The sequence below is a fragment of the Taudactylus pleione genome, unplaced genomic scaffold (assembly GCF_031769625.1).
Source record: "Taudactylus pleione unplaced genomic scaffold, aTauple2 ptg000080l, whole genome shotgun sequence".
Taxonomy (NCBI): Eukaryota; Metazoa; Chordata; class Amphibia; order Anura; family Myobatrachidae; genus Taudactylus; species Taudactylus pleione.
Window position 1 is genome coordinate 9,473,312 of NW_028284482.1, and position 26,519 is coordinate 9,499,830.

General features: G+C 43.9%; 2 protein-coding genes across 2 annotated transcripts in view; both read left to right on the forward strand.

The window, feature by feature from the left end:
• WBP2NL (WBP2 N-terminal like) overlaps positions 1–21,318 on the forward strand; it is a 44,208-nt gene extending 22,890 nt beyond the window's left edge. The window contains exons 6-8 of the mRNA XM_088468060.1: positions 7,344–7,469; positions 18,695–18,771; positions 20,134–21,318. Coding sequence (XP_088324186.1) covers positions 7,344–7,469; positions 18,695–18,771; positions 20,134–20,181 — 251 coding nt within the window. The 3' untranslated portion in view covers positions 20,182–21,318. The remainder of the gene's footprint in view (positions 1–7,343; positions 7,470–18,694; positions 18,772–20,133) is intronic.
• On the forward strand, positions 8,476–13,078 carry LOC148532289 (uncharacterized). The gene is made up of 2 exons (XM_088468090.1): positions 8,476–10,536; positions 10,978–13,078. Exons 1-2 carry the CDS (start codon positions 10,249–10,251, stop codon positions 11,782–11,784), a joined length of 1,095 nt encoding a protein of 364 aa, XP_088324216.1. The 5' UTR covers positions 8,476–10,248; the 3' UTR covers positions 11,785–13,078.
• Positions 21,319–26,519: the final 5,201 nt, after the last annotated feature.

Below are 26,519 nucleotides of genomic sequence, written 5' to 3' on the forward strand. Positions count from 1 at the left end.
GGGAATCACTGGGTCCAGTCTCCCTGTATACCTCTCCCAAGGGCCAGGTCATACAGCGCTATAGCCTACCAGCCACTGTGGTCTATGTAGTTGATAATAGTGCCCATTGCAGACATGTAATGCTGTGATTTGTGCTAGCGCTAATCTCTGTTTTTCTATATTGTCGGTTATAACTATCCCTTTCATACTAAGGTATAGAGGGTCATTATACCTCACACTTGTGTCTATCATACTTACTTACCTCGTTGCACACTACATTGTGCCATATCTAATGCAGTTGCATGGTCCTTGGTGTCACATGTAGCGCTGTTGCACACTACCTTGTGCCATATATAGCGCTGTCGCTTCAGGGGGCCACCAGTAGCGCAGTTGCACACTATATTGTGCTATATATTGCGCTGTTGCACATTACCAAGTGCCATATATAGTGTTGTTGCATACTACATAATGCCATATATAGCGCTGTTGCATATTATATTGGGTCATATATAGAGTGACTGTATACTACATTGTCCCATATTTCACATACAGAAGGGTGATCACTGCGCTGTATCATTACAATTTCGGGCAAAGGAAAGAATAACAAACAGCCTTGTTGTTGCACTGGGAGGAATACTCACATCATTGGATGACTCGCTGTTCACCTGCTATTTGAGCAAAACCCTACTCACATCAGTATTGTGAGTACTGTGGAGAGCTGGGATTCCGGACAGCTCACTGATTATTATTACCTCAAGTTGAAATTTCCAAGCACACTCCTCTTACTAACATTTTATTATTGGAGTACTGTGGAGAGCTGGGATTCCCGGTACCTGGCTGTGAATGATCTAAAGCCGCAATACTTTGCTAAATTTTGTGCTACTTGTAGTTATCAATCTGCAACTGAAACAAAGATTGATGCGTGCCAGCATAGCAATTGCAAAGAGACTTTGTGGGTCAGTCAGATTCTATTTCTATTTGTATTGAAGGGTTTAACCGCTCCGATGCCTGCCATTAGTTAACCCACATGTGTTTGGTTTTATTAGATGTATGTGCTCTTTTTTGCAATATATTTATTTTGTATACTTATGTATCTATAACCCCACTCCCGGGAGTTTTATAAATATTGGCTATCAATTAACACATAAATTTGTTTTGTATTAGTAAAATACTGAAATATGATCCACTGCTGTGAGTGATTAGCGCCACCTACTATTTGTTTGTTTGTACATGTTTTGTTGGTAGAGGTTTGGCAGAACCGTTTGTAGGTGTACAGCTTTGAATATCATCAGAGGATAAATTGTCTATACAACCCTGCTGGGGCCTGGATTATTATCCTTTCTGGTAAATGTAATAGCCTGCGACTTGCAGTAATCGGCAAGTTGTGAGTCTGCCCAATGTTTTAAAGAGGCAATCGTTTAAAAGGGAAAACCAACTAGTTTTGCCTTTTAAATGATTTTAAAACATTGGGCAGACTGCAAGGAAACTCACAGATTACTGCATGCCGCAGGCTATTACATTTGCCCTCCAGTCTTGAAGAGGAAGCAGAGTGACGACAGCAAGAAATACTTTATCCAACATATGAAGTCCTATAAAAGACCACTAGGATCTATAAAAATAAATAATGTTAAGAGAAATGTTTACGGTTGACATTATAAAGTATAAAATATTTGACTATTTATTATGTTACGACTTCCAGATTTACATATGGAAACTTTTTTGTATTAGATTAATTTTAAGGCCAGGTTAAATAGTCTAATAATTATATACCAAAGATACTGCCCTTTGCTTGCCACCTATTTTACTACCAAAATGAAAAACCTATGCCACGCAATCTCCTCAATCCAGTTTCCTCCCATCCTGAGATCAGGTCTGCATCCTCCTTGCCCCTTGACACTATTCCCTCCTGCCTCCTCCATTATCCCCCTTTCCTGATGCCTGTTCCCATCTCACCAATCTCTTCAATGTGTCCCTCTCTTCAGGCTCTGGGCCTGATTCAGAACCAGACGCTATTTGCGAACGGTCGTTCAGAAAAAGGGGCCGGCTATTTAAATTGAGCGCTCGCTCTTTGCGGACTGTTGACGCCTCTATGTCTGAGCGAACGAAACATTCGCTCGCTATTTTGTAAAGACGCCCCTGGCCGTTGGCATCCTACGTCATCTCCGCTATTTATTAGATTAATCGAGTACATCGAAAGGCGAATGAAACTGCTCGCAGTGCTTGTGGTAGGTTTTACTTCCCGCAATCACTGCGAGCAGTTCAGGCTAAAAGACAACCAAGTGACGTGGTCGATGACGCTGCTTTGTTAATTATGCACACCCATTAAACGCCCGTTTTGACCGTTTGGCACGCCTGCGTTCGGATCTCCACTCCCCGTTTTCAAGCACCTTCCCCTGTTACCACCCACAAACGCCTCATTCTGTCACTCAAATTAGCAGGCCCTCACTGTTTTGCGAGCGCACGATTTCCGACCGCAATGACTGGTTGGCGCATGCGCATTACGACCCATACGCATGCGCAGATGTGCGAACATCGCTCGGAGCGAGCAGGCGGCCGCTTACGAGCGGCTCTGAATCAGGCCCTCTGTTCCCTGTTCTTTCAAGCATGCCTTAGTCTCACCCTCACTTGCTACCAGATACCACCCTATCTCTCTCCTTCTCTGTGCTTCCAAGCTCCTTGAGAAGATTGTCTATCTTCGCATCAACTAATTTTTCTCTGCCCACTTCACTGTCCTGTACTTCAGTTTGATTCTGCCCCTTTACTCCACTGAAACTGTCCCACCGACCTTCTCACTGCCAAATTCAAGGGTCACTTCTCTCCTCAGGGGAGATGTACTAAGCTTTGGAGAGTGATAAACTACCAGCCACTCAGCTCCTAACTGTCATGTTACAGGCTGTGTCTGAAAAATTAGCTAGAAACAGGTTGTTTGATAGTTTATCTCTCTCCATTTTATCACTTTTCAGAGCTTAGTACATCTGCCCCCTCATCTTACTCAACCTCTCTGCTGGCTTTGATATTGACGACCACTTTCTCCTTTACCATTCAAATGGACTCTCAACCAAATGGACTCCAGGGGGTATATTTACTAAAGTGAGCGTTTTTAGAAGTGGAGAAGTTGCCCATAGCAACCAATCAGATTTTAACTATTATCTTCTAGAAGGTGCTAGTTAAATTTTAAGTGGAATCTGAGTCAAACGATGAACGATTATCGTTCATGCGCGTTCACGTTTGTAGTTCAGTCAGACTTGTCAACTGAACGATTTTCATTAAGGGAATATGCAAAAATCAGTTGTAGTTCAAAAAAATCGCTCATTACACTTTAAAAAATCTGACAGATAATCTGACAGAAAATCGTTCATAAAATCGTTGGTAACAAATCGTTGTGTGTGTATGCAGCTTAATTGTAACCCTGGTTAAGGGTTATGGAAATATAATATATGTGTGTGTGTGTATATATATATATATATATTTAAGTAATCTATATGCTATTGTATTGTAACTAAATTATAAAATATGTAAAAATGTGCATTTAATGGATGGTGCAATATGCAGGGCATGTCACTGTATAGTAAGCTACAGTGCAGCACCAGCTGTTGCTAGAAGGTGCCAGAAATGGCACGAGCCCACACTGACTAAAGTTCCCTAACATAGGCTGAGTGTGTAGGGGTCAGTGTGAGGTAGATAGCGCGAGCTATAGCAGGAGAGGGGAGAGTGTTCTAGAAGCAGCGCGAGCATCAGTGGCTCGTGCTGCAGGCGGGAAGGAGAGAGGCTCGCAGCCTATGTAAGGTTCACGTGCCTCTATAGCCGGGGGTATAAATAGAACGGCCGGCGGCTTTGCCGGCCAGTCTGCTGATCCCTCCCTCCAGTGCCTGCCCTCCTGTGACCCGGGCAGCCAGTGACCGGCGATGAGCTGCCAGGGGGCAGAGCCGGAGAGGGAACTACTGCGGTTCACCCTCCAGCGCGCACATCACTACTCACCGTGGCGGTGCTCAGGAGTAGCGTTAGTGGCGCCAGTGTGGGGCTGCTACCAGGAGGCACGGAGCTCATAGGAGCTCGGCCGGCAGCCAATAGGAGAAAGGGGGCCAGGAGGTGGGGCTGCTCCGGAGCACTGAAGGCAGAAGCAGCAGCGCGGTTACAAGGAGCAGCGCTGAGGGGAAGCGGTGACAGGCAGACGGCGTTGAACAGGCTGGCACATACACAGATGCATCAGCTCCCACATAGGGAATATTATTAAGCCAAATTATTCCCAGAGACTAAGTGCCCAGCCATAATCTGGGGTCATATACTGCACATCTATCTGGGAGGAGGAAATAAAGTGATCTGAGACTGCATCATAACAAAGTAGAGAGTATGGCTACTAATGTACAGCAGTTTACTACTGAGTTTCGGGGTGTGTAGAGAAAAATCAGAGGGGGTTTATTCTAAATCATCCTTGCAGCTGAAACTTTAACTTCAGTATTTACACCAGCAGTTTATGGTGATTGGATAAATTAACTGCACACGGTCTAGTGCTCTGGTTTTACAATACCCTACAGAAGATTGTTATTCAAGTGGTGAGATTCATTATCCTCCAAGGCATCCGCATAGTTATTACAGGACCTGGACTTTGATGTCAACACAGAGCATCCTTTAATAGTTTGGAGACTTACCGAGACTATTTAAATGCTTATAGTGGAAGCTCCGCAGTAGGGCTTTATAAAGACTACTGAACATTTAACAGAGACAAATTTTAAATCATGAAGTAAGCTGGACATTCCATAGGTTTAAGTCATTTTCTTGCTAGAGCAAGTAAGCTTAGAGCCGGGCTTGACAAATCCCGGGGGACAGGTCGCCATGGCTACCAGATTTTGCTGCCTGGCTACTAGATTTTGCAGCAAAGGAGGAAGCAGATCCTCACCAGCTGTGGCGGACATTCGTACCTATAGTATTGCGATGTTCATATCATGCACAGGAGTGCATGTGCTGAGTATCGTCTGCGGTGACTGCTGTGCCTGTGTCCGGCCCGGCCTGCGCTGATGACTCCTCTCCATCCTGCTCTGATCCATGCTGTCTGTCTCAGTCTACGCTGATCCTCCTGTACGTCCCAGCTGTCTACTGTCTCTTATCTCCGGTTGTATAGCGATCTCCGGTAGTAGGGTCTATGCGTGGCCAGGGATTGCGGAGCGGCTTCAGAGGGATAGTGGTGTGACCATGAGGGGAGGGGGGTTTTGTTGTACTTTCTGGCACCATTGTTTTATGTGAAATGTGGTCCGATATTACTGGAGGGTGGAGCAGGGGAGCTGTGCAGAGCAGTGAGGGGGCCTCCATTTTACTGTATCCATTCAACTGTGACCATTTTGTGGACTCGTATAGTGTGTATAACAGTTGCATAACACACAGAGCTGTGTCCTCACTCACTCCTGTAATTTTTTTTGGGGGGACAGTGGTCTGGCTCCTACACTTTCATCCTGGCTCCTAGATTTTAGAAAAATGTGTCAAGTGCTGGCTTAGAGTATTGGATGCCTTATTTATAGAAGAAACACAAATATTTTATTCTTGTGCTTACCTATTGTAATGTTCAAATGTACCACATGTGAATATTGTTGCCATTCCTTCTTATAAAGGAAACTTATAACAGTTTATTATTGTGTAATATTTACCCGGAAACAGAAGCTTAGGGAAGTTCCAGTTCAGCAATCTTCTGCTGAGAGAAAGGAAGCAGGTGGTGAATGTAATTCCAAAGTCAACTGAATTTGTATATTGTGTTAATATACTACATTAACCATTGGGTTTTCCCATAAGTACTTGGATGGAGGCACTGACAATGGGGATGTACACCACTTAGAGGAATGCTAAGGGTGGGTACATTAGGAGTAACAAAGTAGTTAGTAACCTGGTGATCATTTACATAATATATCCCCATGACTCTGTCCTTTCATGGTTCATCTCCTGGCTTAGCAACTTCTCCTTTTCAGACTCCTGACACCCTACCACCATCTCCACTCCATCACTTCCTCCATTAGTCCATTCTTGGCCCCCTATTATTCTCCTTCTACACCTCGTCCCTTGAAAATATCCTGCTGCCTCCAGTATCATCTATATGTTTATTATTCCCGTTCATCCTCTTTTGCATCTCCAGCTGCCTACAGTACAGTATCTGCATCTCATACTGCCTATCTGCATTGTTTTCTGAAGCTTAACATGGCCAATACCTAACTCATTGTTTCCCCCCTTCCAGTAGTCCCTTCATATCTCTCTCACACTTTCTCTATACTGTTTTTCAAGTCCGCTGTGTCATTTTTTACTTTACTGTATCACTTCACTGTCCATATACACACGTCTCATGCTTGCAACTTTCACCTTTGGAACATCTCCATTATGCAGACCATTCCCTTGATTTAAAATGCTCATTTACTCTCATAATTTCACAGATAGACTTCTGTAGCCTCCACCGTTCTGGTCTTTCTCTTTCTTGCCTCCCCCACTTCAGTCTATCCTTAATGTTGCTGCTGCTGCTCACCTCATTTTACTCTCCAGGCTTGCAGCGTCTGTCTCCCACCTCTGCGACCGGGCTTCTAATCCGCCTTAGAAACCAGTTCAAACCCCTTGAAATTACTTACAAAACTTTAAACCACTCCTGCCCACCCCCTACATGGCTAACCTCCTCTTTGTCCACATTTCCTTCTTGCTTCTCAGCTCCTCTGGTGAATCACCATCACCCTTGTAATTTCCTCTCACTTATAAGATTTCATACGGTGTGCCCCACTCTTCTAGAACTCACTCCCTTGACGGGTTTGTTATGATTTGTCAACATTTTTTAATGTCTGCAGTCATAACGTAGAGTACAGCATGTCAACATGTTCATTGTCGAATTGGGACATGCTGACGCTTCCATAAAGTAAACATGTGGAAAAGTTGACAGTTAACATTTGTATAGTGGATTTTTTGACAATGTAGATATGTCATCTGTTGTCATTTTACCAATATAGACAGTATAAAATGAACCTAATGACATGTTGACTACACCCCCCCTCAACTAATCGGACCCTCTACCAGTCTACCTAGCTTTAATAATAATAATAATAATTATTATTATTATTCTTTATTATAATTAATAATAATGGTTTATTATTTTAGAACATTTTATTTTAGTTTCTGTATATGGTGTGTTTAATAAATGTCTCCTTGTTTTATTGTTAGGCATTCAAGCTTTTTTGTTTTATTTTTAATATGTTAACTTTCTTTAGTGGAACATTTTAGCTAACCTAAACTTTTCTGATTGCTATGATATACCCATCTGTTTTGTCTCATATTGTTTAGAATTGTGCTATGTAGTTATGCCAAAATTTTACATACATTTTTTTTTTTCTTCTTTTCTGTCACAGGACCTGGCATGTATCCCCAGCCACCTGAGATGAACCCTATGTACATGGCCCCTCCACCCCCGTATCCAGGACCACCCTACTGTGGAGCTCCAGCACCTGCTGTTCCCTCAGGATGGGCAGAACCTGGTATGCCAGATTAGAATGTGGTAATATACATTTATGATAGCAAGGAAGTTTGCGTTCCTGTTCCTTAGCAGCATAGACGTAAACACTGGTACCTTCCAATGTTTTTAAGCAGTTTTTAAGCTGTTTTAACCACTTGCCTGACTTGGTTGCATTAGATGAGACCACGACAGGCTGGGCTTTCCCTGACATGGTCGCATCAGCCATGTCAGTTGCCGGGTGGTCCATACAGCATAGGGGAGGCACGCTTCCCCGGTGGCCCCTAGCCCAACCCGAACTACGGCCCTCCTGAGGTCCCGCTTTTGGGTTGCTCCACCCAGCTTCCTATTTGAGTCGGCTACAGACCACACTCGGTGCCTGATTCAGAGCCGGACGCTCTGACCAGAGTGCTCGCTCTGAATCAGGGCCCTCCTACCTAAACTTGGAGCGGCCTCCTGGCCGCTCGCATAGCTGTGCGTGACCACAGCTATGCGAGCGGCCAAAAAGATGCGAGCGGCCAAAAAGATGGTCGCGATGGTCAAGACCATCGGGCTTGCGACGAGACCCTGCAGTAGGGTCTCGGTGACCGCAAGCCCTGGAGTGATTTTGGCTCTTATCGGAGCCAAAATCACTCCCACTGACATCACTAGTGATGTCAGTGGGGCCGGACCCAGACAGTACGCGTTCCCATGGGAACGGCTCCGTCTGGCAGGCACGCCCACCAAAGGGGGCGTGCTGTCAATCAACATCGACAGCACGCCCCCTTTGGTGCGAGACCCGGAGCGACGGCTTCCCTGTCGCTATCTGGGTCTCGCGCATGCGCACGACGGAGCAGCCTCCGTCGTGCGCATGCGCACTAGGGCACCATCGACCCGCTTGCGAGCGCTCGGCGCTCGTGAGCGGGTCTGAATCAGGCCCTCAGTGCTCTCTATGGCTTTTGCTCAGGAAGCAATTGGGTCAGTCTCCCTGTATACTTCTCCTTTGGGATCATTTATACAGAAGCTCCATATATGCTACTAGGCTTTGCTAATTATAGTGCATGGGAGCCTAAACAAATTGCATAGACTCTGCTAAGTATATATGCATTGTTTGTGACCTGTGAAACTGTGTGTATGTATTGCTTACATTTCATTACTGTTTCTCTCCCTGCAGCCGGTGTGTGGGATGGGGTCACATATATATATATATATATAATTTTAGACTTTTAAATATGTCAAAAGATTCTGAAAGGCAGGTGGCTGAGGCCCCTCTTTTGATATCATGTGTAGCCCGTAAGGCAGGTTTGTCCTCTCAGGACTTTGTGCAAAATGGCTTATGCATTCGCTGTTTTAGAGAGTTGTACGGCCAAAAGCTAGAAGGCGTTTGGCTACACAGGCAAGTCAGAACACAGATTCTGATTTGTCTTCTGAGGAGGATGAAGTATCCTCTCAGGGATCTCTCTCCACAGAAGAGGGGGATCTTTTCCCAGTGGCTGATGTCCCATTCTTAATTAGGGCGGTCAAATCGGTTTTGAATATCGAGGAGGCAGAGCCTATACATAAGAAGGCTCCGGTGTTTAAGCGCCAGAGGGTGGTCAAAGCGGAGTTTCCCGGGTCGGAGCATTTATCGGAACTTTTGGGCGAAGCTTGGAAGGCTCCGGACAAGAGGTTCCATGTGGCTAAAAAGATTTCGGCTTTATATCCGTTTTCTTCTCAGCAGTGTTCTAAATGGGAGGTTCCACCATCAGTGGATACGCATGTGGTACATTTAATAAAGTCTTCCACTTTACCAGTACCTTCAGCCTGTTCCCTTTAACATCCTACTGATAAGAGGCTGGAGGGTTGCCTTAAGACGATTTTTTCAAGCTCAGGGGCAGCTACCCGGCCGGCAATGGCTACAGCCTGGGTGGCTAGAGCCATAGAAGAATGGATGAAGGCTTTGGCCGAGTTCTTGCCTGAGTTGTAGAAAGAAAAGCAGGATATATTTTCCTATGTGAAGGAGGCTTCTTCTTACCTTGGAGAGGCAGCTCTAGATGCAGGGATATTGTCCGCCAGAGCTTCAGCAGCCTCTGTAGTCGCTCGTAGAGCATTGTGGTTAAGAGATTGGAAGATTGGAAGACTGATTCAGGGTCCAAGAGGGCCTTAGAGTCTCTACCCTTCACAGTTGTTCTTTTTTGTTCAGAATTGGACAAAATTGTAGCCTCGGTGGCAGCCTCTAAGGCTGCAGGGTTACCCTCAGCATCAGGGTCTAGATAAAGGTCTTCTTCCTTTCGTACCTTTCGGCCTCAGGGGAAGGTCAGAGGGCAGCCTTTTGGTAGAGCAGGTGTTGGTAGAAAGCCATCACCTAAAAAGCCCTGGCAAACCAAACGCCCGGGTTCCAAGCCACAGGATAAACCCGTGGCCTGATGGGACAGGCCTCCCCCTGGCTATCCCAGGGTAGGAGGCCGACTTCTTCGGTTTTCGAACGTCTGGCGTCTCACAACAACAGATGCATGGGTTCGGGAAATAGTTTCCCAGGGTTATGCCCTAACGTTTTGGAGAAGTCCGCCCCAAAGGTTTTTTTCCGTACCCTGCCTGTGGGGTCGGTGAAAGCGTAGCCTATACAGCAAGCTGTTCACTCCCTTTTGAGGACATTGATGATTGTCCAAGTGCCACAGGAACAGGTTCAAAAGGGGTTTTATTCCAACCTGTTTCTGGTTCGGAAGCCAAATGGGTCTTTCCGACCAATTCTAAATTTAAGGGACCTCAATACGTTCATACTGGTACCCAGGTTTCATATGGAGACACTGAAGTCAATATTATTAGCCTAGGAACCAGGGGATTTCATGGTATCCCTCGATATTCAAGACGCTTATTTACATGTGCCCATTGTGGTATCCCATCAACAGTTTCTGCGGTTTGCAGTAGGGCAGGACCATTTTCAGTTTCAGGCATTACCGTTCGGCCTATCCACAGCCCCCCGGGTTTTTACCAAAGTCATGGCGGTGATAATGGTAGCCCTCAGGTGCCAGGGCATCAGAGTTTTGCCTTACTTAGACGATCTCCTTCTGCTAGGGCAGTCTCCGCAGGAGTTGATGAGGCATCTCGAGATGTCTCTTGTTTACAGAGGCACGGTTGGATTGTGAACTGGAAGAAATCCTTCCTTCAACCAGCACAACAGTTGGTGCACTTAGGAGCACGACTGGACTCGGTAAAGCAGAGATTGTATTTACCGGAAGAGAAGATTGCGGTCCTACAGGGGCGCATACGCAATCTTTTACACAACAGGCAGGTATCAGTGCATGCGGCCATGCGAGTGCTGGGGTCAATGGTATCCACCTTCAGCATGGTGCAATATGCACAATTCCACTCCCGGCCGTTGCAAAAGTGGGTTCTCTCACGCTGGAACAGGGATTATCGGTCGATAAAATCTCAGAAGATCTTCCTCTCCCCAGAGGTCAGTTGTCCCTGTCCTGGTGGCTACAGATGGACCACCTCAACCAGGGTCGCCGTTTTGATTACCGGATTGGACTCACCTCTCCGATGGACCACCTCAACCAGGGTCGCCGTTTTGATTACCGGATTGGACTCACCTCTCCACCGATGCCAGTCTTCGGGGTTGGGGAGCAGTTTTAGGCCCACATGTCTTCCAGGGAAGATGGACAAGGGCAGAAAGTTGTCTACCCATAAATGTACTGGAACTGAGGGCAGTTTTCAGGGCATTGGTACAAGCCCAGGATCTTGTGCACGGCAAGCCAGGGCAAGTACAGTCTGACAATGTTACCACAGTAGCTTACCTAAATCGGCGGGGAGGCACCCGAAGTCGGGGAGCCATGGCAGAAGTGTCAAGGATCCTAGTATGGGCAGAACGTCATCTTACTGCGATAACGGCAGTTTTTGTACCAGGAGTACAGAATGTGGAGGCAGACTTTCTAAGTCGGCAGGACATAGACGCGGGGGAGTGGGCTCTCCACCCGCAAGTATTCCAGGTCTTAGTGGACAGATGGGGTCTTCCAGAGATAGACCTTATGGCCTCAAATCGCAACCACAAGGTCCCCAGGTACGGGTCCAGGACCAGGGACCCACGGGCAGACTTCACGGATGCGTTGTCAGTAAGGTGGAAGTTCGGGCTGGCGTATCTTTTTCCGCCTCTAGCTCTTCTTCCCAGGGTGGTCAGAAAACTCGATCAAGAAGACGCCATGGTGATATTGATAGCCCCTGCTTGGCCCAGGCGCCATTGGTTTACCGATCTACAAAACCTCTCAGTGGACACGCCTTGGCCGCTTCCTCTCAGGCGAGATCTGCTGCTACAGGGTCCCTGCTGGTATCCGGATCTCCCTCGGTTAGCTTTGACGGCATGGCCCTTGAGGCCTCCGTGTTAAGAGCCAAAGGGTTGTCAGAGCCAGTAATAAAGACCATGATGAGGGCACGAAAGCCTTCTTCGGCCCAGGTATACTATAGGGTTTGGCGTGCTTTTTTTCAGTGGTGTAAACTGAGAAAATATGATCCTAGTGTGTTTAGGATCTCCCGTGTACTTGCTTTTTTCCTGTCAGGGTTAGAGCAGGGTCTTCATCTGGCCTCCCTAAGAGTGCAGGCTTCTGCGCTTGGAGTTTGGTTCCAGCGTAGCGTTGCTTCGTTGCCTGATGTTAAAACCTTTTTTCAGAGAGTTTTGAGGTTGCAGCCTCCGTTTGTTCCTCCGGTAGCACCATGGGACCTGTCTTTAGTTCTTAAGGCTTTACAGGCTTCCCCCTTTGAGCCATTAGAGTCAGTAGATCTCAAATGGTTAACAGCAAAACAATTTTTCTTTTGGCCATTGCTTCTGCTCGTAGAGTGTCCGACTTGGCGGCCTTGTCAGTTCGTTCTCCTTTTCTGGTTTTCCACCAGGATAGAGGAGTGCTGCGGACCCAAGCAGGATATCTCCCTAAGGTGGTATCACGATTTCCTATAAACAAAGAAATTGTGGTCCCAGCTTTTCATGTGTCAGGTCTGTCCTTAGGTGAGGCTTCCCTGGATGTTGTACGTGCTTTACGTATTTACGTGGAGCGCACCAGCAAGTTGAGGAAGTCTGATTCTCTTTTCGTTCTTTATGGCTGCCATAAGCGGGGATGGCCAGCCAATAAGCAGACTTTAGCAAGATGGCTTCGTATGACCATATCACAGGCATATACTGAGATGGGTCGTAGGATGCCAGACTCGATCAGGGCACACACTACGCGGTCTGTGGGTCCTTCGAGGGCAGCACCTGGGGCGCGTCTGCGGAACAATCGTGTAAGGCAGCCACGTGGTCGTCTGTCCACACCTTTATAAAACATTATGCATTTGACACCTTTGCCTCTCAGGATCCCTCCTTTCAGCGCAGGATCCTCCTTTCTTCCGAGACACAGGAGCATTCCCGCCCTTAGGGGTTACTGCTTGTGTATATCCCCAATGTGATGGCTGTGGACCCCATGGACCCCGAAGAAGAAAATAGGAGTTATGGTATGACATACCTTTTGTTAACTCCTTTTCTTCGAGGTCCATGGGGTCCACAGGAGGGCCTGATTCAGACCCACTCGCGAGCGGCTGTCCGCTCGCAAGTGGGTCGATGGTGTGCACTGCGCATGCGCACGACGGCGGGAGCTCCGTCGTGCGCATGCGCCAGACGCGACGAGCGAAGGACTTTCCTTCGCTCGTTGTGTCTAATCAAAGGGGGCGTGCTGTCGATGTTGATTGACAGCACGCCCCCTTTGGTGGGCGTGCCGGGGGCGTGCCTCCCAGACGGGGGCGTTCCCAAGGGAACGCCTACCGTCAGAAGCCGGCCCACTGACATCACTAGTGATGTCAGTGGGAGTGATTTTGGCTCTGATAGAGCCAAAATCACTCCGGGCCTTGCGGTTGAGAAACTCAACTGCAGGCTCCGGCTCGCAGTGGCGATGGTCGCGATGGTCAAGACCATCGCGGCCATCAACCTGCACGCTCGTATAGGCTGTGGGTGGTGACCCACAGCTATACGAGCGTCCAGGAGGACGCTCCATAATTATGGAGGATGGCCCTCTTTCAGAGCGTGCGCTCTGCTCTGAGCGTCCGGCTCTGAATGAGGGCCCTAGTGTTAATGGGTAGTTTTGTTGTATCTCTTGAGTGTTTCCCTCGTGGAGAGAATGTCTAGAGAACATATGTCCTTCCTTCTTACTTCTTTTTGCCTTCTCTTGGTGGGCTTTGTGACAAACTGACGCCCTGTGACCAGGGGCAGGGTATATGGGGGAGGACCTAGTGCATCCTGGGAGCTGAAAGCTTGGATTAACTGTTTGGTGCCTGGATGAATCCATAAACCCCAATGTGATGGCTGTGGACCCCATGGACCTCGAAGAAAAGGAGTTAACAAAGGTATGTCATACCATAACTCCTATTTTCTGAGCCGTAAAAATATTAAACACAAAAAGGGAAAAGGTCCAAGGACCAGATCCAAGACTCTATAGTGGGGCACTCTTATAGCTAATCAGTATAAATAAAATATAACTTTTAATGAATATTATTTATAAAATTGGACTTACATGACACACAAACACTGAACATTATAGAGAAATGGAGTGTGAGGGAGAAACTTTTTTATCCCTGTGAGGACGGCGAAATATAAAGACAATACAACACACATTCACAAAAAATACACAATACTAGATAGTATTGGTGCAACAAAGACAGTGTATAAAATCCACCCAGGTCATGTAAATGTTCAAGGATTAGTAATCAAATATTTGTATAATTAAAGAGAAACAAAGTTATCATTTGGACAAGCTTAACCCGTAATGAAAAAATCTCTGGGAATGATCGTAATAGACGTCAGATCCTGTAAATGGATCAAATAATATAGAGATATACCATGTAGTACAGAAAGAAGAAAATGGAGGGGTATAAGAAAACCTGATCCTTCACAGAGTTCTGCTGCTTGCCATTATGCTATTGCAGAGAATGGGAAGTGAGAGACCCGTGTATCACAGTAACCCCACGAAATTAAAGTAAGGTCACGACCCTGTAGCAGGCATTCATTTCAATCCCCTACTTGTCATATTAAATTAGCATTGGACAAATGAGGGGGGAAGTTACTGGGCTGCAGGCGTGAGGTGAAAAGAAAACGAGGTCAAAGTATAGCTTTAGTTATTATTAGCCTTAAAACAGCCACAGAGAGAGGTTAAATTATAGTGGCATTTGTATAGAAAGACAAAAGTATGGGGTGTCAAGAACCCGTTCCGTCAACAAGTTCTGCTGCTTCCCATCTTGCAATAAGCAAAGGCTGGGAAGTGAGAGACTCGTGCTTCACAGTAGCCCCAAGAAAAAATATAGTCAATATCAGACCCCTTTTGCATACATTTGTTTCTACCCCTTTATTGTCTTGCTAATTTAGCATAGGACAAAAGAAAAAGGGGGAAATTACTCGGCTGCAGGTGGGGAGAGATAGGAGTGTACAGAGAAGAGTATACCCTTTGCTAGTACAAGTATATAATCATATGAAATGGTACTAAGGGCCTGATTCAGAGCCGTTCGCTATTTGCGGTCGTTCGTTCAATAACAAGGGGTGGCTATTCAAATGATCCGTTCGCAAATTGCAGTCTGTTCACACCTCTAGGTCTGAACGAGCGTGCAAAACATACGCTCGTTTATTTGTTAAAAACGCCCCCTAGCCGCTCGCACCATACGTCATGTCCGCTATTTATTAGATTAACCGAGTACATCGAACAGCGTATGAACTGCTCGCTATTCTTGTGGTTGGTTTTTTCAACCGCTATTTTGCGAGCAGTTCTGAGTTAAAAAAAACCAAGTGACGTGGTCAATGACGCTGCTGTATTAATTATGCACTCCCTTAAAACGCCCGTTTTGACCTTTAAGCACGCCTGCGTTCGAATTCCACTCCCCCGTTTACAAGCACCTTCCCCTGTTACCACCCACATACGCCTCATTCTGTCACTCAAAATAGCAGGCACTCGCTATATAGCGTACAAACGATTTTCGGCCGCACTGACTGGTTCGCGCATGCGTACTAAAATCCGTAGGCATGCGCAGATGTGCGAACATCGCTCGGAACGAGCGTACGGCCGCTAGCGAGCGGCTCTGAATGAAGGCCTAAATCTCTTTGCACATATTAAATTCAATATCTTTATCTGTTGTAAATAAATAAAGTGGCAGCTTGCCAGCAATAAATAGTTTCCAAAAATGATTCTGAAACTAGTGGTATAAATTGACATATATATCTTGTCTATTATGAGAGATCTAACCTGATAGCTTATCAGTAAAATGTATCATGCAGTGTTCTTGATATAATGCTCATAAATCGGCAGAGACCCTGAAAGTATAATATAAAATTCACATTGAAATTATCGATTTTGTATATGCAGTCTGGCAATGTTGAATCACAGGGACTGCATGTAAAGTATACGAGCCATATACGCTACATACAAGAAAGGTCTCCAAATAAAGTTAAATAATTAAATCCAAAAGACGACCTGGGTGTAGGGGTGTCCTACATTGTGCACATGCAGGGCACCCTGGGGACCGACGCGCGTTTCGCCTGCATGGCTTGATCACGGAAGGTGTCAGCTGACTCCTTGAACTTGTTGACGGAACGGGTTTTTGACACCCCATACTTTTGTCTTTCTATACTATATGGTACAAATGCCACTATAATTTAACCTTTCTCTGTGGCTGTTTTAAGGCTAATAATAACTAATGGTATACTTTGACCTCGTTTTCTTTTCACCTCCCGCCTGCAGCCCAGTAACTTCCCCCCTCATTTGTCCAATGCTAATTTAGTATGACAAGTAGGGGATTGAATTGAATGCCTGCTACAGGGTCGTGACCTTACTTTAATTTCGTGGGGTTACTGTGATACACGGGTCTCTCACTTCCCATTCTCTCCAATAGCATAATGGCAAGCAGCAGAACTCTGTGATGGATCAGGTTTTCTCTTACCCCTCCATTTTCTTCTTTCTGTACTACATGGTATATCTCTATATTATTTGATCCATTTACAGGATCTGACGTCTATTACGATCATTCCCAGAGATTTTTTCATTACGGGGTAAGCTTGTCCAAATGATAACTTTGTTTCTCTTTAATTATACAAATATTTGATTACTAATCCTTGAACATTTACATGACCTGGGTGGATTTTATACACTGTCTTTGTCGCACCAATACTATCTAGTATTGTGTATTTTTTGAGAATGTGTGTTGTATTGTCTTTATATTTCGCCGTCCTCACAGGGATAAAAAAGTTTCTCCCTCACACTCCATTTCTCTATAATGTTCAGTGTTTGTGTGTCATGTAAGTCCAATTTTATAAATAATATTCATTAAAAGTTATATTTTATTTATACTGATTAGCTATAAGAGTGCTCCACTATAGAGTCTTGGATCTGGTCCTTGGACCTTTTCCCTTTTTGTATTCTGTATCCTTTTACTCTGAGCAGCACCACCACAATTCCTATATACTTACACACATGGGTTTATGGTAATACTGTGGAGATAGCGCCCCCCTTTCCCTTTTTTTTCAAGCTTTGATTGATAATTATCCACAATAACTTTCAATTTAAACTTGACATTATGGTGTTATTGTTACCTGTGCTGTGAGTTCTCCTTTCTTCCCCTTTCCTTTTACTTTATTTGACCGTAAAAATATTAGCCAGTTAGGGGTTAATTAGGTGATTTGTAGCCAAGCACAAGGAAAAATGTGGCTTGCATAATGCATCCCACTGTATGGAAAATAATGAATTATTCTTGTACCTTTCAACTAAATCGCAATATTTCTGGTTCCCATAACTCATTAAAATTATTCCATAGAAAATAAACTCAATCATTGGTTATATTATTCTATTCCATGTGATCAGTACCAACCTAGAGAGAAACAATACTTGTATAATTTGTGACCTACCCTAGAAGCCGTTAAGGCTCTAGGTGAATCGTGTTATAGGTCACATTCTGTCAGGCGTTGAATACACAGATTCTAAATAGGGATTTATGAAAAACACTTGTTAAGCAAGGCCGTAACTACTGAGGTGTGGCCGCAGCGTCTGCACGGAGTGCACATGCCCTGAGGGCGGAACTGGCTGCCTCCGCCCGTGATCATTGATCGAGTATGCGCCCCCAGCTGTATTCTACTGCCCGCTGCAATTTATTATACTAGCAGTGCGTCCGGCTCCTTCTCTGACGGGCACACTACTACAAATACACATTACAGCAGGCAGTGCTGCAGCTGCCTGCCGCATGTGCTCCGCCCCTCCCCTGTCTTCAGGGACTGTACCGGCTCCATTCACCAGCCTGGCGTCGTTTATCACACTGACAGATTGAACAGCATGTACTGCAGATCTGACGATGCGATGAATGACCCCGCGGCAGCAGGTGAGTGGTACAACATAGTGGGTACACACTTGCCGATGTAGACGATATGTCGGCCCGATCCGCCGGAACAGGTGACATAGTCTGTGTACCCACCTTAAGGGTCACTACTACTGTGTAGTGTAATGTGTAAGTGGGACTACTACTGTGTAGCGTAAGCTGTATAAGGGACACTAATATGTAGTGTAATGTAAATAAGGGGCATGACTGTGTAGCGTAATGTGCAAGTGGCACTACTACTGTGTAGCGTAAGCTGTATAAGGGACACTAATATGTAGTGTAATGTAAATAAGGGGCATGACTGTGTGGCGTAATGTGAATTGGGGATACTATAGTCTGGCCCACCCCTACCCCATGAGACCATGCCTCTTTTTGGGGGACTCGTTTGCGGCGCATTGTCCGTGTTTACAATATGGGGGGGAGCACCAAGACTTTTTCTGGCACAGGTCACCAGAAAGAATACTTACAGCTCTGTTATTGCGTGCTCTGTACGCTTTGCTGCTGGGAAGGTTTTAAGAACTCTGTTTGAGAAAAGCTTGGACAAAGAACAACACTTTGTGTATTTTAACTAGCTTTGGTTCCAGCAACCGTATGTATAAACCCTTACGATTGAAGGTCTCCACCTATTGATGATGTCCCCATCCTTAAATCTTTTTTATTGAAACATGCTGGTCCGCAATCCTGTGCAGATCATGCAATTTGTGAAGACTGCACACCACGGAGCTGCTTGATGCCATCCACTATGGTAACAGATTTGATGGGACTGTGTACCCACGTTTTCATACAGGTCTCTAGCTCATTATAGTAAAACATGGCATAATATTTTGCTTACAATCATAGCAAATATGGTGTTGAAGAACAGGAAATACTATTTGGGCAAGTTGATGGGACAGTAGAGGTTCACTGTAGCCTAATTTCTTTCTTTAGGAGGTGGCAAAGCGGCAGAAGCTGCATCCAGTGCATACTACAACCCTGCAAATCCTCACAACGTCTACATGCCCATGGTGAGTACAGGTTCTTTTCCAAAATGATTTGTTTGTATGCCTGTGACTGCATTAAAATTCCTTCTGATAGAGAATATTGCATTGTTTTGTGCCGAATAAAACCTCTAAATGCACACAATCAGGATCCTCCCATAGTAGCTATGCACTGCAGTTTAACTCAAGAGGACGTAAGTCAGTGTTCCATAAAACCGGTGTGCAGGTATTTTCCTGCACCTTGACAGGCTAGAGTTAGGCTGTCAATAACAGCCATAAGCTCCAATAGTGCGTGAGAAGCCATTGGGTGCAGCTCCTGGACAGATGATCCATAAAACTAGATAGCAGCACTGTGTCCCGAATGCAGAAGTGGAATTCGCAACAGGTTACTATGAAAATGTGGTAATGTCATTGTGATGTTACCAACCTCTACTTCCATGTAGGAGCGACCTAATCTAGGTCTGTCTGGCACCCCTCAATAAGAAATCGCTTCTAATTAATATTGCAAGTGAACTACAAATGCAGAGGTTGGCGTGAAGATTCAGATGAGATCCAAATGCACCTTAATGTAAGAAATCTAACCAAAAAAATAAATAAGAATCGAGTTGACGAAAATAAGGTCGTAAATAATTAAGAAAGTCATAAGAATATATTGAATACAAATGTGTTCATGACCTTGCTGATCAGATGCATTTTGTATAATTGTTTTGCGCTCCTGCAAAAAAATGTGTGTTGTACAAAATGAATGCGTCCTGAGACTACCTAGCCCTACATTTTATCTGTCCCTCTGCCCCCTCTTCCCCAGTAAAGGCTTCCGGTTGCAGTCAAAATATATTTTCTTTTAAAAAAAAAACTTAAAAATAAATTATGTATTTTTTTTTTAATGCAAATTTAACTTTGAAAGCTTGGTTAAATTACACATGCAGTCTGTTGAACAAGTGGATCAAAATTTGTGGTACTTTTCATATAGTTGGCGCAATTTGTTTTTTTGCGAAGTGGTTTCCATTTTGTCTTGTTACCTCTATATAGTGGTGTAGATAAAATAAAAAATTGATCATGATACAAATTGAAAGCCCTGTTAATTCACCAAAACAATGTAAATTTCTCCTAAGCTTTCATTTTTTCGAGAACATTAAGCATATGAATCCAACATATACTCTATATATGAAATTTAGTCTGGTCATTTTTAGCTTTCAAATACTAAAGTATTTTAAGTGGTATTTATAGATATTATTAAGTTAATGCTCATTAAGGAGAAATTGGTTATACAATACGCAGTGTAGGTAATCGCTATTTGACTGATCATACAGTGTTTTGTCTTTTTTTATTATTTTTTTATTGATTCCTTGATAAACAAACAAAAAACCCAGCCTTTTTATATTTTATTAGGAGCGGCCTCCTCCGTATGCACCAACGGATGACAAGAAGATGAACTAGGGGCATGTTCTTCAGCTAGCTGGCCTCAGTGGCCACTTCAATTTCTTTTTACTTAGACTCTCCTTTCTGACCTCAACTTCCCATTAAACCTGCCAGTTTGTTTGAAGTTAGTAGTTTCAAATGTCAATCAACAACTCCAGTATTAGTAATCCTTTTGAAAAGGGTATAAGCAATGCTGTAAAAGTTGTGATTTGATTACTAGCATCCATTGTTTACACCTTCTGTGATAGAAGTTCTACATGCAGGGAATGCTGCAATGTTTTTCTAAATGAAATTTGTTCTAGAGACTAGAGGTTTGCATTGGTCTACCTGTTGGGTTCCAGTACCTGTCAGAAAGAGCATGAAATAGAATGCCCCCAATTCCCCACAACATTTAATTTCTAAGCGTGACCAGTATGTTCCATGAAGGAAGAAGGAGGTCGAAGAGAGAATGTAACAGGAGTGTGAAAAGGACATTTATATTGGACTGTTCTGTTTCTTTGTGTAACTTATAAAAAATTTGTACGCAGAACATTTTGGTTTGGGATTCAGAAAAATTAAATTACATTATTAGCACTACTTCATAAAGGTATATGCGTACAGATCTAGTATAAGCTTAGAGAGTACAAACTGTTACTTTCTGCACTTTCCTCTTTTATTAAAGGTATATTAACTCACTCTTGTTGGCAAAGTCATATACTTAGAATATGGCATTATTTATTCTAATGGAATGTGATTTATCTGTGTGTTTTTGTAGTGCATATTAGTTAGTTGCATGTATAGTTTCAGCAATCTTCTCTCCAAATGCCTTGTCTTAATACAGTACATATTAAAGTTTGCCATGTGTAACAATCTCTTTTCAAGGGCTGAATCCGAACCTTTACACAGACCTTCTAATCCCCTCTGTCTATATACATCAAATTCTGTATATACATTTCTCCTTTTTACTTTACAGGTTTCATCCAACCTATTTGTAGCCGATTCATTCATACAGAGAAAGCCATGTATTTTAAATACTTAAATTTGTATATTCTAAGAAATGTACAATTTGTAACCCTCACATGAAGATGTAATAGGGCAACTGTGTTTCCTAGCAGGAAAGGAGGGAGATACCTTGAACCAACTGTAATCTGTGAAAATAAAATGTATCAAAATGTATTTATATTGTTTCCTTACGCTTAATTAAACATAGGCAATAAATACTGAAGTACTATTGATGTAAATCCAAGCATTTTCCTTGTAAAACTTGGCTAGTCTGTGTGCGGTATTCAGAATATGGAAATGATTTACTGTTTTGTAGCTGCTTTACTAAACATAACAATTCATTCCTTATTGGACTGATCATTGCTGTAACTTAACCTTGCATATATAAAAGCAAATACACATGTGAATAATAATCAATATGCAAAGTAACTCAATGCTAAATAGTTCTTTTAAATGAAAACTGCAGCTAATATTTATTTTTGGTAACTTGTGATAATCTGCCATGTTTAAATCCCTTCCCACATTTTAAGGAATGTGCACTTTTATCAGGCACACATTTTGCACAATAAAACATGATTAATGTACTTCCGTTAGATACATGTTCCTGATTCTATTTGGTATTACAACAGGAAAGTATCCTATAACCCTGCACACAATATGACAGCTGCTAACTCAACAAGCTGGGAGAGGAACAAACTCTCCAAAATAAATACATACAGACAAATAGGCTGGAGATTAGCTCTATCTTGTGGAATATATGGATTTTCAAAAGGTCACAAAAATATCCAGTATTAGATCCTCTTTAAAACTCTGTAGACATAGGCAGAAAAAAGAGAATACATAGAGCTGTGTTAAATTTGAGCGAACCCGCGATACTTTTCTGCCTCCCGGACTTTTCGCCTACTTCGTCTGTTTTGCAGACTGAAAAGTATTGTGCACGTGCCCGCGTATCCCCGTATTCAATTTGAAAGTACGCGAAAATGGGACCCGCCGAAACTTAAACAAGCGGAAAGTCATGTCAGATTTGGGGAAATCAGCCTGACACCCCCCAAAAGATGCTCTGACATGGGGGTTAGCTATGGTTACCCCCGATTTGGCTTGCTGAAGGTATTTGGTGTTTTTAAACGGCCTCAAATAGCGTTTTTTTACAAGTGGTGAAGAATAGTATTCAGGTGGGTTTTTTGCAGAAAATAACTTATCCCAGCAAATTTGGGGTTCTTGTAAATGGGGGCCAGCATATTTAAAAGTTGATAAAGGTACCGTATATACTCGAGTATAAGCCGAGTTTTTCAGCACAAAAAATGTGCTGAAAAAGTACCCCCTCGGCTTATACTCGAGTCAAGTGTAGCGCTGACCGGACGGAGTTCGGTCAGCGCTACACACTGCCAAACACACAGCCGCCAGAGCCGGCAGCTGCGTGTTTGGTGTCTGTCAGACTCTCAGCGGCTGCTGCTGCTCCCACTGCGGGAGCCATCTTCCGGCTCCCGCAGTGGGTGATGGGAGACACGTCGTCATGACGACGTCTCTCCCATGCAAAGCGGCCGGAGGAGCGGACAGCGGCGGGACCAGGAGCGGGAGTTTAAGGTAAGTGTTTATTTATTTTTTATTCTCTTCACGTCTCTCTCTACTGGGGGGGGGGGGGACTACAGGGGGCGATTACTACAGGGGGCACCACCAAGGGGCATTATCAGGAGGCGATTACTACAGGGGGGATTACCACTGGGGGAACTACAAGGGGGGGATTACTACAGGGGGCACTAAAGGGGGGATTACCACTGGGGGAACTACCAGGGGAGGATTACTACAGGGGGCACTACCAGTGGGGGATTACTACAGGGGGCAGTAAAAGGGGGGTTTACTACTGGGGGTACTACCAGGGGGGGATTACTACTGGGGGCACTACCAGCTGCTGCCATTTCCCACACTAGGCTTCTACTCGAGTCAGTAAGTTTTCCCAGTTTTTGGGGGTAAAAGTAGGTACCTCGGCTTATATTCGGGTCGACTTATACTCGAGTATATACGGTAAGTTTAAAAAATCGCGAAAAATCCACCTTCCGCAAGCACCTGCAATCACAAAAAAAAAACTCGGGGCATACTTGGGGACCCCCACAGAGTCAAGTTCGCTAGTTTTGAACTTTGTCCCCCAACATTTTTTTTTTCGCCCCCAAATTGAAATTGCTTTTTTGGGGTGTTACGTTTTTGAAACATTTTATGACACCGTTTACCTTTGGGGGACTGTCTGAAGGCTGCTCGGGGGTTCCCGCAACGTTGCACCCCAAATCTCCAATTCTGCACTTTTTTTCCGCCTGCTATTAATTGCATTGACTTTCCGCCTAGGTGGAAAGTCTTTCAAATTGAATACGGCGATACGTTTCCGCCTGGCGAAATTACATCATCGGCAAAAATTTTTTGCATCAAATTGAATACGGGCCATAGTATAAAAAAAGATTTCTAAGCATTTGGCAATAGTTTAAGGACTGGGACCCAAGAATGAAATGTGGATGAAGGTATGCACCCTTACATGCATGTGAATAATATTCACAATAATTAATTGTAGTTTTATATCTATGCTTAAATATATATAAAAGAAGAAAACACAATGGTGTAATATCATTAGCACAGTTGGGGAAACTAGTTCTCATCCACTCACATGTAGGTGGAAATATCTAGGCACTAAGCAGTATCTTTGTCAGCCTTCATAATTGTAATCAGTGACTCAGACAATATAAAGTAAAAAAAAAACCTCTGCATACAGTAGCAAACATTCTTAACCAATTAACTGGCACTGGGGTCTATGTACTATACCTTGGAGAGAGACAAAGTACCAACCAATTAGTCCCTAACTGTCACTTTACAGGCTGTGTTTGAAAAATGACAGGAGCTGACGTAGACCCCCACAGTCACATGGGTTGCAACTGCAGCCAGCTGGGTTTTCCCTGACATCGTCGCATCCTATGCAACACTACCATTCTGGTCCATCCCCCAGGGTTTAAAAAGGAAATCTATTCTGCACATGTGTAGAAATGGTTTCCTCCTTTTTGTCCATTCCCCTGGACAAAGCCAATAAAGACCATATAATATAGAAAATGGGACTGTTCATCAAGTTGTAATAGTCCAATTTTAATTCAAATAATCATATAGCAAATGACCTTCCATCATGGATGATAAGAATGTATGTAGACATATATAAAACATAAATGGAGAATATATTTATAGGTGTCCGATCCAGTGTCCTGTAGGTGGAAAGTTGAAATTACCAGGGTAGAAGGGCACTTCCCGGACAGAGTTATATTTTGAGTGACTGTGCACAACATTTGCAGAGTCAAGTGTATCCTGCACATATCAACCAATTTGACCAGAGATGCTGTCATTCTCACATAGGCCATATTCAGTAAGAGTGTGCACACTTAGCTGCAGCTTATGCTGACCAGCAGTGCTCTGGATATACACACAAAAAGATGTGGACAGTTTGCACCAGCTACTGTACAGGCCAGCTGCAATTACACCATGACGTGGATGATGGAAGGCAACATGACCCCACTGATTCTCATTGGTTAGTCAGCCAAATTACCGCCAAAGCTGACATCACTGCTGTCATTAAGCACACCTATATCAGCTGGTTGAGTGATTGCATGTTTGTGTCTTTTTAGAGGAATGAGGAGCATTCATGCAGGTTTGAACATTTTTTCCCTTGTTTACACTAATGTGTGTGTGTGTGTGTGTGTGTGTGTGTGTTTCTTGCTAGCTGAGTGTTTGTCTGCAGACAGTTGTAACTAGAAAATTGATCTTCACTTGTTTGTTATTGTTGATATCTTTTGTACACCAAATGACCCCCATGTTTTGTGAATAAATGCAATCAAATTTTATAGTGTTATTTCTAAGCACTAATCGGTGTCCTCTCAATATTATATGTGTCAGAATTGTCATGTGTGTATCACACTTTGCTTTACTAGGGTTTCGAATGGAGCGGTGTTGTTCCGATTTGGCCAAATTGGAACGACATATCATGCAATGTGTATGCACGATATGCCGTGGTCACAGACCTGACGATATCGCAAGTGGCGCCATGCAGTTTAGAGCAGGATGGAGCGAGTGATCGCTCCGTTGTTCATTACATAGTTCTGATGTCTACCCAGGATTCGATATGTCGGCCTGGTACACAGCGCTCATCGTGTGCCCAGCTTTACATTACTTTGCATCTGGGTCTTTCCAGACCACAGTGCCCGTTGCAGAAGGAATGTCCCAGACCGCTTTCAGTGGAGTACTCACATGGGTAATGCGGGCTTTCTTTTCACATATCAGCCATTTTTTTAATCTGCCTTTGGATGAGGAGTCCCTTATGCATATACAGTATAGCAGAAGTTTAAATAAATTGCTGTCTTTGTGCACGACATAGGGGGCCGTAGATGGTGCCCATGTTGCCCTATAACCACTGGGGAAAAATGCATCCTTTTTTTTTTTTTTTTTTTAATTAGAAACATTTCCTTGCATCTATGTACAGGCTATATGTGACTCTATATGTGACATCTCTCCTAATACAAAGCCAATCCAGGGAGCACATATGACCCTTTGTGATGTTGCATTTAGTCATATGGCAGAAATGATCACCATGGAGGGGAGATGTGTGACTATTATGTATGAATGGTGTTTAACAGCAAATGTAGGTCCAGGACTTTTATTACCTCACTATTAATACACAGATATAACTACAGTTGCTTCATTGCTATGTCCAGTTTAACAGCCATGCAATGAAACTTTCATGATTGGTGTTTGTTACATAGACAAACACCATGAAATATTTAATTGTCCTCAGCAATGAGACTGTAAAGGTGCCGGGCTGCTATTCCTCTCTAGGAGACCTAAGAAGACTTGCCATTTCTTATTGGACTATATCATTTATTCATTGTTTCTTTATGGAGTGCACTAGATCTATTATTTTTACTATATTATCCAGGTATAACAATATCTATATAAAATACTATATTGCTCAGTGGCAAACGCAGGATTTCTAGAGGGGGGGTTTCCAAATGCTTGATTTTAGAGCGAGTGTGGCCAGTTCATGAAGAGGGCAGAATTAGTACTTATCCAGCTTTAATATGTTACATACAAAGTATATTGTGTTGCATAACTCCAGCATATACAGGACCAGCGATCACAGTAAGTCATTAGATGCGGCAGTAGGTCCATCCTGTCTGAGCAGAATGTTTTTCTTCAGATGTGGGCATCCTTCCAGAGCATGGGAGCAAGTCCAGGAGTCTGGGGGAGCAGCAGAGGAACCTAGCACTGCCCTGGACATATATATGTACATATTGGTCTCCTTATGTCCTGGATAGTGTATTATTATACAGTAGTAATAATTAACCCTATTGATGGTC

Excerpts from the sequence above, each read along its gene's own strand:
- LOC148532289 (XM_088468090.1), top strand. The coding sequence starts at position 10,249 with ATGGTATCCCTCGATATTCAAGACGCTTATTTACATGTGCCCATTGTG. Across the intron at positions 10,537-10,977 it reads CTCTTGTTTACAGAGGCACG|TTACCGGATTGGACTCACCT; the intron begins GTTGGATTGTGA and ends TCGCCGTTTTGA.